Raw genomic sequence first — 11,385 nt, 5'->3', positions numbered from 1 at the left:
TCCAGCTCTTCTTTCAGAACTTTTCATGTAGCAGAGCAGTGCTTTATTGTCCATAGGATGCATATTAGGTTTGTCTACACCTTAAATGGAATAACTCTAAAATGAGCTTTATAACATCTACCCAAAATACATTGTAATTGAAAGAATCAGGCTTGGAAACACTGTAAAAGGCCACTCCTGAAGTGAAGATCTTGCTGTTCCACTGGTTCTCTATGCATCTGTGACCACAAGGGTGTGAAATGTGGGTCCAATGTGGAAGCATAATCATGTATGCTACAAGTTTCCACGGAGCAGTGTAGCACCAGTTTCACTTGCATTGGGTCGGAAACCCATTCTATTGCTGTACAAGATTTCCTGTGCTTGGTGTGGGGCTCTTATGGTAGGACATCCAGTGCCAAAGACATTGAGAGGTAGGTCCTCTCCTGAAGGCTGATGCTTACAGTGAGATAGATAGATAGATAGATGGATAGATGGATAGATGGATATAAATGGATGGAGGGAGGGAGAATGTGTTAAGATGTTTGTACTCAACTTTGAACTATACAGACACAGCTCATGCAGAGCTGTGACATCTCTCAGTTGTCAGTTTGACTCTTGCGTCAGTTTTCAAAACCTCAACTTCCCTCAAAGCTCACCGCTCAACACATTTCCTGTGTGCTCTAAAAACACGTACAGCTTAGCTGCAAGTCTGGCTTTTCTGAACTCGATGAGACTTGTTTGGCTCTTTCTGGGGACTTGAACCTGGTCAATCTGAACCAAGAGATTGTCTGCGCTTCTGAATTTTCTCCATCATTGGGGTAAGTATGCTTTGTAAGGGTTTCCTTGCCTGACATATTACTTGTTTCAGACTGGTGCATTGTCATTGCTTCTCTCTATTTGGCATTGTGAGAATCGTTAAAAATGTCTTCCTCTTGTGTTTTGGACACATTGCGTTTCTGTTTTGTCTGATATATATCAGAGAAATCTCCTTTCTGTTCTGCTCCTGCGTATCAGAAATACTATTTTCAAGTGAAAATAATCCTCAAAGCAAAAAAGCAGGTGCTATTGCCACTGTTTCTCACAGAAACACCAGCTGAATCCCAATACTTAAATGTTACTGCTTGACTGATTCCTCAGATGAAAGGTGCTCAGGTGTTTGAGTTCATTTCCTGTTGTCTTTAGCTGTTTTCAGAACTGTTCATTAGCTTTTCTATCTTTTATTTGTCACAAATTGCTCATAAACAGTTCACACCTTTTTGTATGAAATGTGCTTTTGTCATAGCTCTGTCAGATCAGGCCATTTACCAAGTCCTTGTTGCTTTCTAAGAGCTTTATTCACTCATATTTGAACTCCTAATTGCATCTGAACTAAGATAAAGTACAGACAAACATCTAGTATAGGCAGAGCAATAGCCTTTTGGTGCTTCCAAAGTAATTGCTTCAGGTGGATCTATCGAGAACAGAAATTATCTGCTCTGGCTGTGGTATGTTCCATGTGTTTATATTTACTGTGGCCTCTTGCAGTAAATTCCCTGAAGATAATATCTGGTGAAATAGTAAAAGCTATTTTAACAAAATTAAAGATACTTTAAAGACATCCATTGATTCCTTTCTGAAGAATAATCTGCTCCAAGGAATGAATGGGTTAGCATCATGCAAATTATGTTTTCTGCTTCTAAAAGGAAATAATATATTAATATATTCAGCTAGATTTAATTTTGCATACTGGAACAGAAAACACAGAACAAACTTTGAACTGTGTCCTTGAAATTTATATTCAAGTGCACTTGAAATTTATAATGATCCATACATGTCTCTCCATGTAAAATGATTACTGTATTTTTTATTATACACTTGCTGGTTGAGCTGTCTGCTGGCTTAATACTTACCCAGTGCTGCAAGCTTTCTTATTCTGGTTTAAACCTAGTTATTCCTTATACCAGAGGTAGAAAATGGACACTGCCAGCCAGTGGAGTTGTTAGGTCCGATAATTCAGGAATATTTTAAGCCTAGCCCCGATTATTTTCGCCCTGAAAAAGGAGGTGTTTATAGCAAACCAACAGACAGACTGTGTAACAGAGCAGAACTTGACTTGCAGCGTCCAAAGGTGTGATAATATTTATTTATTATGAAGATAGATATAAACTCCCCACACTACCAATGCCGATCCCTCCAAAAAAAAAAAAAAACAATCCCCAGGCAAACTTGACTTAGCCCTGGATCTTTTCAATGGCTAGAAATGTCCCTGCTGCCAGCTGAGGTCCTTGCAAGTACCATCTACCATCTATCAAAGCCACAAATTCTTTTGGCCAAATGAAAAAGAGATACCTCCTTTTCTCCCCATCCTATATGAAAATAAACCCTCTCTGACCATTTCTTACAGTCATGGTATACTCCTGAAGCCTTTCAGCTGTGTTTAGCTGGCTTGTAATAAAGGAGGGAGGATACTTATAAACACGTTGCCTATACTAAGGCTTAACAGCTGAGGAATGACAGTGCCAAGTGGTCTGCTGTGGCACGCTCTAACTCCTGCCACGCTGAACAATCCTGGGAGTGTGATCTTCACAAATGTTGGCCTAACACATGATGTTGTTCTGTATTTTATGAAGTGCAGCAAGTATGCCTTAGTTCAGTATATCATGTGGTTGGCCTTTCTGCGGCCGATACATGCATCTTTAGTCCTTCGGTTTGTGTGTGGTAAATGGGTGTGGGGCACAAAAACACCACTGGTGCACTAATATTTGGCAATGCATGACACATCTTGAGATACCGTTCCTCACTCCCTTCCAAAACAGAAAATCAACAGGAAGACAATGAGAAGAAAAGGTCCTTCGCAATAATCTCATCAGCCAATCTGTCAAAGAGGAAACTTGAAACCGGAAACAATATCTCAGTCTGACGCACTTGAGCGAGCACCGTTTCAGCACTGGGATCATGTCAGTTGAAAAGACAGATCATTTCTCATGAATATGTTACTTTCATCGGGACTGCAAGTGTCACACGTTAGTTCACATAGCGTTTCATTTATCATTTACTGTCATTTACACATTTAATTGTGTTCTCAGCTTATCATGATTTACCAGAACAGCAGTGATCATTGTAAATAATTAAAACAAGCCACAATTACAGTGCTACAAACTGAGATCGGAGATTTCTTATGCTTTTAGTTTTGTATTGGTTTTTAGCTTAAACTGGTCATATTCAATATGCAAATTCCTGGCTATTGAAGGCAGACATTTAGGCTGGAATAAACACTGATGAGAATGTGTATGCTTTGGTATAATGTAAATTGACTGTTCTCTCTTTTTCTTTTTTGTTGCAGGATGGACACTGTGTTTGCTAAGATGGCTGTACTTTGGCCAGTTCTACTGTTACTTCTTGCACTGTTCAACCCACTTCTTTCAAAACATCTTCCCAGTGACTACAACACTGGTAACAGCACTGAACAAACCTTGAACTCTTTGAAACAGGCAGAATATTCAACTACTTCCTCTCCCCTAGATCGGGACAGAGAGGACAACACTTCTACAACAGCAATCTCAAGGAAACCTGCTGAAACAACACGTAAAACATACGAGTCAACAACACCAAAAACAGAAGGGGAAACGTCTCCATATTCCACTGAGACAACAAACTTGAGAAGTTCGCTTCAAACTGAAAACCTGCTATCCACAAGTATTGAAAGTGAGTCCCATACCACCACCGAGGTTGAGTCTGATGGGCCCAGCGTTACCTGGCATCAGGCATCCATGGCCTCTACGATGGCAATTCTCTCACCAGAGACTACTACAGCATCTCACCTGAGTACTTCAGAAGCAGGACCAGAAACCAGCACTCATCCTATTTCTGCCACCACAGGGTCAGCTGAGACGCCAGCCTCCACGACTCAGCATCTGCTTTCCACTTCAGGAACCACCAACTCCTCCATGCAAGCTCTGGTCCCCCGCAGGGACCCGGGAGTACATCACCAAACGACAGCCCCTGGTGTGACGAAGACTGTCAAGACAACAGCACCAAACGAACACTTTGCAGACAGGGACGGTTTCCCATGCTCCACCGTGACACCGCGGAGGGATGGCCTCGTCGGCCAGTGTCTGATCGCCATCGCCACACTGGCTGGTGTGGCCACCATCTTCATCGTCAGCACCATCATCCTCTGCACCAAGCTCTCGAGCAGCAAGTACAAGTACAGGATGGCCCATAACTGCGGCACCGAGATGGTCTGCATCTCCGCCCTGCTCCCCGATGGCAACGGCACCCACGGGAGGCCCCGGATCCCCAAGAGCAACGGCGCTCTGATCCCCAATACAGAGGACAGCGAGGGAGATGACCTCACGCTGCACAGCTTTCTCCCAGAGACTGAACGGGGCTTCTAAAACCGGCACGCCATCCTCCTCCCAGCCTCAACCGAGGAACACTCCAGCATTCCCTCCCAGGTGGCTAAAGTGACTGGCTGTTTTGACCATACCAGGAGCCTTTGTTTTGGAAATGGTCCATGCTTTCCTATTGATTTAAATAGGTGATCAGCAGTATACATATCAAATCTATGGAGAGAAGAGTTAGGTTCCAGTTTGCAAGACTGGAAATTGGCAATGGGAGAACTAAATACGGGTATATGGAATGTCCGCTGCCGCTGGAGAGTGCATGTGATCGTGGTCATGTGATGCTTGACCAGTGTACTGAAACTGCTCATATCAGATGCCGCCAGGTGGTGGAGAGCTCTGTGTTAGGGAAATTTCAGTTCATTTACTGGAAGACTTTGAAACTGGGATCGCAGACTAACTTTGAGACTTCATGAGTCATTTCAGTGTAAATATGAAGCATGACCCGCCTGTTTCTTGCTTTCCTTCAGCGACAGAGCCATTTGAAAGTAGCTGCACTGCTTGTTTAAGTGCTTATTATCAGCAACACATACAGGATGCTGTATTTTGCTCTTCAAAAGTAGTATTTCTGGCACTGAATGAGTTAACATTTCCTTTGAAACTAGAATACCAAAAGGCAGTAGTTCAGTTGTTTCCATGTAATTTTGTGTGTGGGAGACTACACAGTCATCTACTCTCAGATTACACTGTCTGGCAGATGGTGGGTGTTCAGCGCAGGAACAGCACAGCTATGAAAAAGCATCACTTTCCACAACAGAACACAAAGCACATCTGTCCACTTACCTGCCTGCTAGTTGCACAGAAAACCCACAGTGGGGCTCAGAGCTAACGGCTGAATTGACTGCAAATCAAAGAAACCAGTGCAAATACCCAGCACTTTTGTCATTCCAATTCCCTTGTGGGTATTATCTGGAATTCATGGTGAGATATGTTGTGAGGCACTGTGTGATGCAGTAATAGACCTACGTCCTGAGATCCCTTTGACAGATAAAACTGCCCTGTTTTCTGGTTGTTTGTTGTTACTGGGTTAAACTGGATCATCACATGGTGGGAGGTGGGGGGGATTGATCCTTTCAGCAAAGATTTCAGGTATAAAAAAATATATTTTTTTATCTGTGCTGGCAATTAATATCTGATGTTCATACTGTTTAAAAACATTTTCCCAGTCTTGCTCTCCATTGCTAGGACATATATTTAGTCCCTGTTTTAAATCACATTTGCTTCCTGGTCAAAAGAAAACAATATTAATCTAAAAAAGCCAAAAGGACCAGGGGACATCATAGCTTTTACTCTGTACTTCTCAAGCAAACCACTGGCTCACAGAATTGGTTGGATGTGACAGTGAGCAAAAATCATTTTATTCCATCCAGAGGTTTTAAGCTTGGCTGCTGCTTCCATGCTAAGGATAAACTTTTGACATTTCTCTTGTCCTTGAGATTCCTCCCAACAAAACAACATTTGCACACACGCACACACACACACACACACACACACACACACACACACACACACATACACACACAGTATAATGGTGAGTAACAATTTTAAGGTTTTTTGGACTGTATCTCGATTGCTAAGGATGGTGATTTGTATGTATTGCCATGTGCAGTTCAGATGCATTATTTCCCACTCCTTACATGTACACCAGAAGTTTATGTAAATTATAAAGTAAAATTACTTACTGGTGACATCTGCTGGAAAAAAAGAGGAATACTCCCTAATTTTATGAATAAAAGGATATGTTTTTATTTCAAAACATTGTTTTGGTGATCTGTTTAACTTCCATATTCATTGTGTATCTGTGGGGGAACCACACAACCTGTTAGACTGAAGCTCTCCAAAAGGAAAAGGAAGCAGTGGATGTTTCACTTCTCTTCCAGTCTGTATAAATGTGTGTGACAAGAGTATGCACTGTCTCTTCACGGCCCTTAGCCGCGTGACAGAGACGAAGTGACAAACCTGAGAGGTGGCAAAGACCTTAGGTTTATAACCAACAGGCTAAAGGGAGTAGCATTCCAGCAACTTGCTGGAAGAGAACACGACTGGATCCTGGTGAGGGTGGTGTGCAAAGGTTTGGGTCTCCAGCAGGCAAATATATACGTAAGGTTTACGCACATGTAATGGAAAGCAAATGTTCTCTGCACTGGTTTTGTATTTGTGGCGAAGCCAGGCTGTAATCAAACAAAGTAAATTAGAGGGAAGGCAGGGAGGTACGGATAAGCAAAATGAGGGGGTTTGCCCAGTGGAGAGAGAAAGAGAGCAAGAGAGGGAGTGACCCATGGACCTTTGGGGGTTGGGGGTTGGGGGTTGGGGGTGGGGGGTGGCGGGCATGAACAGAACTGAACATGGCCATGCCCATTTGCAAACAGTAACGTGACATGATTGTAAAGATCCATGTAAACTGCAATTATCGACTAAGGCCCTGTAGCAGTTAATTTTTTTGTTTTGACTTTTAGTTAGTTTTAGTTTTGATACCATGGTTAATCAAGACTGTCAGTTTGCATCTTGCTGCTTCACTCTGCCATTATTTTTACGTTACACTCAAAATCACTGTCACCCACGTTCACAGAAAGAGTAAGCTTGTTAGCTTGTTAAAAACACTTCTATTTTTAACACATACGTGACACTTTTCACTAGCAACTGCTTGCATGCTGTTTTATTTTAGAAGCAGTGATTGACATCCACATGAAAGCAAGTTTAATAAGCAGCGACTGGTGGGTAAGTTATAAGCGTGATCATTCAGGAAAGAATTCCTAGCACAGAGGTATTTAAAACAGCAACTGAGCTTCACAGAGTGTGGAAAGAGAGCTTTGTCAGATACATTTTAGAGAGAACTCACAATCAATAATATCAAGGCTATCAGAAAATGTGTGCAAAAACAACCCTTAACTCTTCTCTTTCATTTTGCAAAAGATCAAAGAAAAAGTGCAGTGTATTCTGTTATAATACTCAATTCCAACACTTATTTCCCAGCCTGTTGTCTGCAAATGACCTGCTACCCTTGCCAATGTGAGACATGTCCTAAAAGAACAGAGTCTTCAATGTATACTAGGTAGTCTTCAGCACAGGCTCTTGCAGTAAACTGAAACAACTTATTGTGCACTGTTTTAGTGATAATTTATTAATATCAAGGGTTCTCTGTGTAAGAAGAAGCAGCATTAGACTGCAGCACAATCTCTCTCCATGATGTAAGTTCAATGGGACAGATGGTATACTCATTGGAGTTTACAGCTCTGCTGGGATTCAGAGAGCATACGATTGATGTGTGTGTTTGTGTTTTGCTTGTGTATCTGTGTGTGTGTGTGTGTGTGTGTGTGTGTGTGTAAGTGCAGTGTGTAGGCATGAGCACATTTGCATGCATGCATGATCCATCTACCATGTAAAATACAGTGGCTTCAGAAAGTATTCAGACCCCTTCACTTTTTGCACACTTTGTTGTGTTAGAGAAATAATCTAAAATGGATTAAATGTATTCTTTTGGCCTTCAGTCTAGACAAAATAACCCATAATGACAAAGCAAAAACATATTTTTAGTTTTTTTTTTACACTATAACACAACAAAGTGTGCAAAAGCGGAGGGGTCTGAATACTTTCCGAAGCCGCTGTATAACAACAACAAACTGAAACATCCATTGGCAGTGTATGTTTGATTTTTTTTATTTTTACAGGGGGAATGGGGACAGCACGATGCCCAGATGCAAATCGGCAACGGATACGCCCCCCTCCCCCAGCCTCCTCCGCCCTCCGGTCAACTCCGGAGTATCCCTAATTATATTCCATCCCCAGATGTGCTGCAGGGAGCACCCTTCATTGGGCAGTGGGAGGAGGAAATGTCTGGATCAGCCCTTTATTCCCCCCCTCAAACCCCACCCAACACCACATTAAACCAAGACCTAATGAGAAAAATCTGTGCGCAAGCAGCCCAGCCACTCTGCTACGGGCCTGCTGGAGAAAAGGGAGGAGAAACAGAAGAAAGAGGAGGAGGGAGGGAGGGAAATTCTCCCAACAGCCCGGACCCTTTCCAGAAGAGTTTTTTTTAAACAGGCAAGAAAACCTTCAAACAACTAGGAGCTGCAGCAATACTTGGGAGAAAAGAGGAAGCAGCTTTGTCTCTCCCTCTTTTCCCATAGTTCTCTCAATCACACTATCTTCCAGCTATAAGGATTTCTACCCATCCTCCACTGTGCAGCTCAAAGAAAACTCTGCAGCCTGTCCCTACAGTGGCGAACTGTAAGTAGAGAATGCTTTTGTGAGTTATTTTATTTATGACATTAGGCTGTTGCATTGACGGGGAGAAAAAAATGTGATGTGGAGCCTGCATCTTCATCTGTGACATTATCTCTCTATTATCTATTTTATTGTGAATATTTGTATTGCCAGCCCTGTGCCCAAATAGGCTGTGCTCACTCACAGACTTCTGATCCACTTACGGGTGATAACTGCACACCTTATAGGGAGATGTGCTGCTTCTTCTGGCACGTATAGTTGCGAGATGAGCCATGCAACAGTTATTCCAAACTTTGCATGGAGCTGTGTGCGAGAGCATGTGATAGTGCAGCCTTGCAGAATTGCAGTAAAGGGTCTCAAAGTAAGCTTTGAACTACAACAGCAGTGCACCATTAATTATGTAGAATAGGTCCACCAAGATCTTTTTTTCAGAAAATTGTATTGACAATTCAATAACTTTTTTTATTGAGTCTGTATGTTAAACTTTCAAATAATACTGGTCTGCCGACCCAGATCAGTGTATGGGAGAGATGCAATATGCAACTGTAAGTACAGGATTGGATTAACTGAATGCCATAAGAACAAATGTACAATGCAGAAATGAATCCTTTCCATGATTTTCCAGGCTCTCTGATTCCTAAAATATTCCTCAAGTACAGTCACGAACCCTCTTAAGCTTTAAAAACAAAACAGTTTAATTCTCTTCCTCTGTTTGACCTTCAAACCTGAACTGATTTCTGAAAACAAAGCAAACTATGGGGAAAAATATGTTTGTTTTAATTTCCTGTCTGAATTGAGTAAAGATGGGTTCAGAGCCTGCCTTTGTGGCTACACGATGGCTGTGCTGCTGTTTTGCTGGTCCAGAGTTAAAGAGGAGAGCGTGACGTGGAGATGGAGAGATTCAGAGCTGCATTACTTACGGTGAAATGTGGATGTTCAGTGCAGGGAGTGGAGACTCTGCAGGGAAGATGAGTAGTCTATTTCCTGGATATAATTAAGGCTTGTTAATATTGTGGCAAGGCAGAGCATTTGGATCTTAAGGCACTCCAACTACACAAGGCATACGTAACCATTCATTGCAAGATGACTATAGGTTATATACATATCCGCCACTTTGACTGGGAAGACCACACAGGGAAACCCATGGGTTAATTGCATCCTCCTGGCTGAAAAAGAGAACTGTAATCCAAGAACAAGTCTGCAAAAATAATACTTTAAAAATAATTCACCTTTAAGTATACTTTTTAATACTGAACACTGAATTAATACTGAATACGTTTTTAAATAACGATTTATTTTTAAGTAATCATATATATATATATATATATATATATATATATAAGTAAAAACCTTCGCTATGAAGAGATGAACGACTCATGCAATCTGCTTGTAACTTAAACCGCATGAGCATTCAACAATTAAGCTATATTCCATCTACTGAAAACTCAATTCATCAGCATCCCTAATAAAATAAAACGAAATGGAAAAAAAATACAAATTAGTCTTATTCACTCTGTTCATGGAAAAAGAAGTCAAAATGCCCAGAGAGTGAGAGACAGGATGTTAGTGGGAAGTATTATGATTCTTCAGGAGAATGTGTCCCCCTCCTTCTGCCCCTGAGGGTGTACACCAAGCATTAGGACTGTAGATCCTATCATTTGACCCCTGCACCAGCCACTTCCAAATCTGATGCAGCTCTTCAATTAATTACATCATTGTCATTTACCAGATGCTCTTATCGGGAGCACCTTACACATGTTTTGACATGTTATCCATATATACAGCTGGATACTTACTGCGGCATTACTGTGGCAGCTGTGGGTTAAGTAATTTGCCCAAGGATACCACAGCAGTGCCCCAGAGGGGAACGAAACCAGCAACCTTTCGGTTATGAGCCCTGCTCCTTACACTGCCCTGCTCCTTATACTGCCGCCTCCAGTAATGTATGCTAATGAACATCCATGGGATGTCATGACCCCAGCTCAAGCTGATTTCATTTGAGTTTCTGTAGTATTTACCTACGTGGTTTTAAACAGTGAGTACAGAGTACATTTAAGGCATAAGAGAATCAACCTTAATATTGTTGCACCTTTCTCAGGACTGTATTACTTTATCTAAATCAGATTTATTTTAGAATAAGCCAGCTTGAAAGCTCATAAATTCACCACAAATTCAGCTTATGTAATCACTTTATTTTATTATGAAACTTAATTTTGTTTATTACTTTGATAGACTCACTTTATTTTTCTGTTGAACACTAATCTGCTTAAGTGCTCTTTCCACATTTGATTTATATTCATGAACTTATGTTTACCTCAATATACCTTCGCTAGTAGAAATGGCGTACTATTTAGATGTATTCATTAATAAATTACATTTTCCAGAACTGCAGGAAATTAAAATTCCTCTGAATATACAGAACTTGAATCACAGATACCATTGACTCTGACCAAGGAGCTGTCTACTGTGGGGACTTAAATCCAGTTCTCTGAATCTTTCTGAATCACCATGTTGTGTTTTCAGATGGTGCTTGTTTCCATCTCTAAGATATAAATGAGCAGTGTACAAGTGAGCCATGTAGAAATAGCTCTTTCGGTTCAATTGCGTAGTTTGTGGTTTGTTGGCTGCTGCAGAGTGTAAATATAGAGGCCAAAGCCACTAGTCTCCCACGCCTTACTGCTCCCACAGGAGTTTAGGGTTTCTGCCTTTATTTGTGTGGTGATTGAATGAACTTCACAATACAAATTAAAAACCCAACACAGCTGCACACCTCCACCCAAAATCAGGAAATGTTATT

General features: G+C 41.4%; 1 protein-coding gene across 1 annotated transcript; it reads left to right on the top strand.

Annotated features, from left to right (window-relative positions):
* Window positions 1–708: 708 nt before the first annotated feature.
* selplg (selectin P ligand) lies at window positions 709–6,053 on the top strand. The gene is made up of 3 exons (XM_036527560.1): window positions 709–797; window positions 3,302–3,663; window positions 3,838–6,053. The coding sequence occupies exons 2-3, from the start codon at window positions 3,303–3,305 to the stop codon at window positions 4,353–4,355; spliced, it is 879 nt and encodes a 292-aa protein (XP_036383453.1). The 5' UTR covers window positions 709–797; window position 3,302; the 3' UTR covers window positions 4,356–6,053.
* Window positions 6,054–11,385: the final 5,332 nt, after the last annotated feature.

The sequence above is a fragment of the Megalops cyprinoides genome, chromosome 4, assembly GCF_013368585.1.
Source record: "Megalops cyprinoides isolate fMegCyp1 chromosome 4, fMegCyp1.pri, whole genome shotgun sequence".
Taxonomy (NCBI): domain Eukaryota; kingdom Metazoa; phylum Chordata; class Actinopteri; order Elopiformes; family Megalopidae; genus Megalops; species Megalops cyprinoides.
This window is presented reverse-complemented; position numbering and strand designations above follow the sequence as displayed.

Bases quoted from the DNA above. Each gene is read 5' to 3' on its own strand.
- selplg (XM_036527560.1), top strand. From the start codon at position 3,303: ATGGACACTGTGTTTGCTAAGATGGCTGTACTTTGGCCAGTTCTACTG. The intron at 3,664-3,837 runs GTGAGTCCCATA...CTGCCACCACAG, and splicing joins GCTATCCACAAGTATTGAAA to GGTCAGCTGAGACGCCAGCC.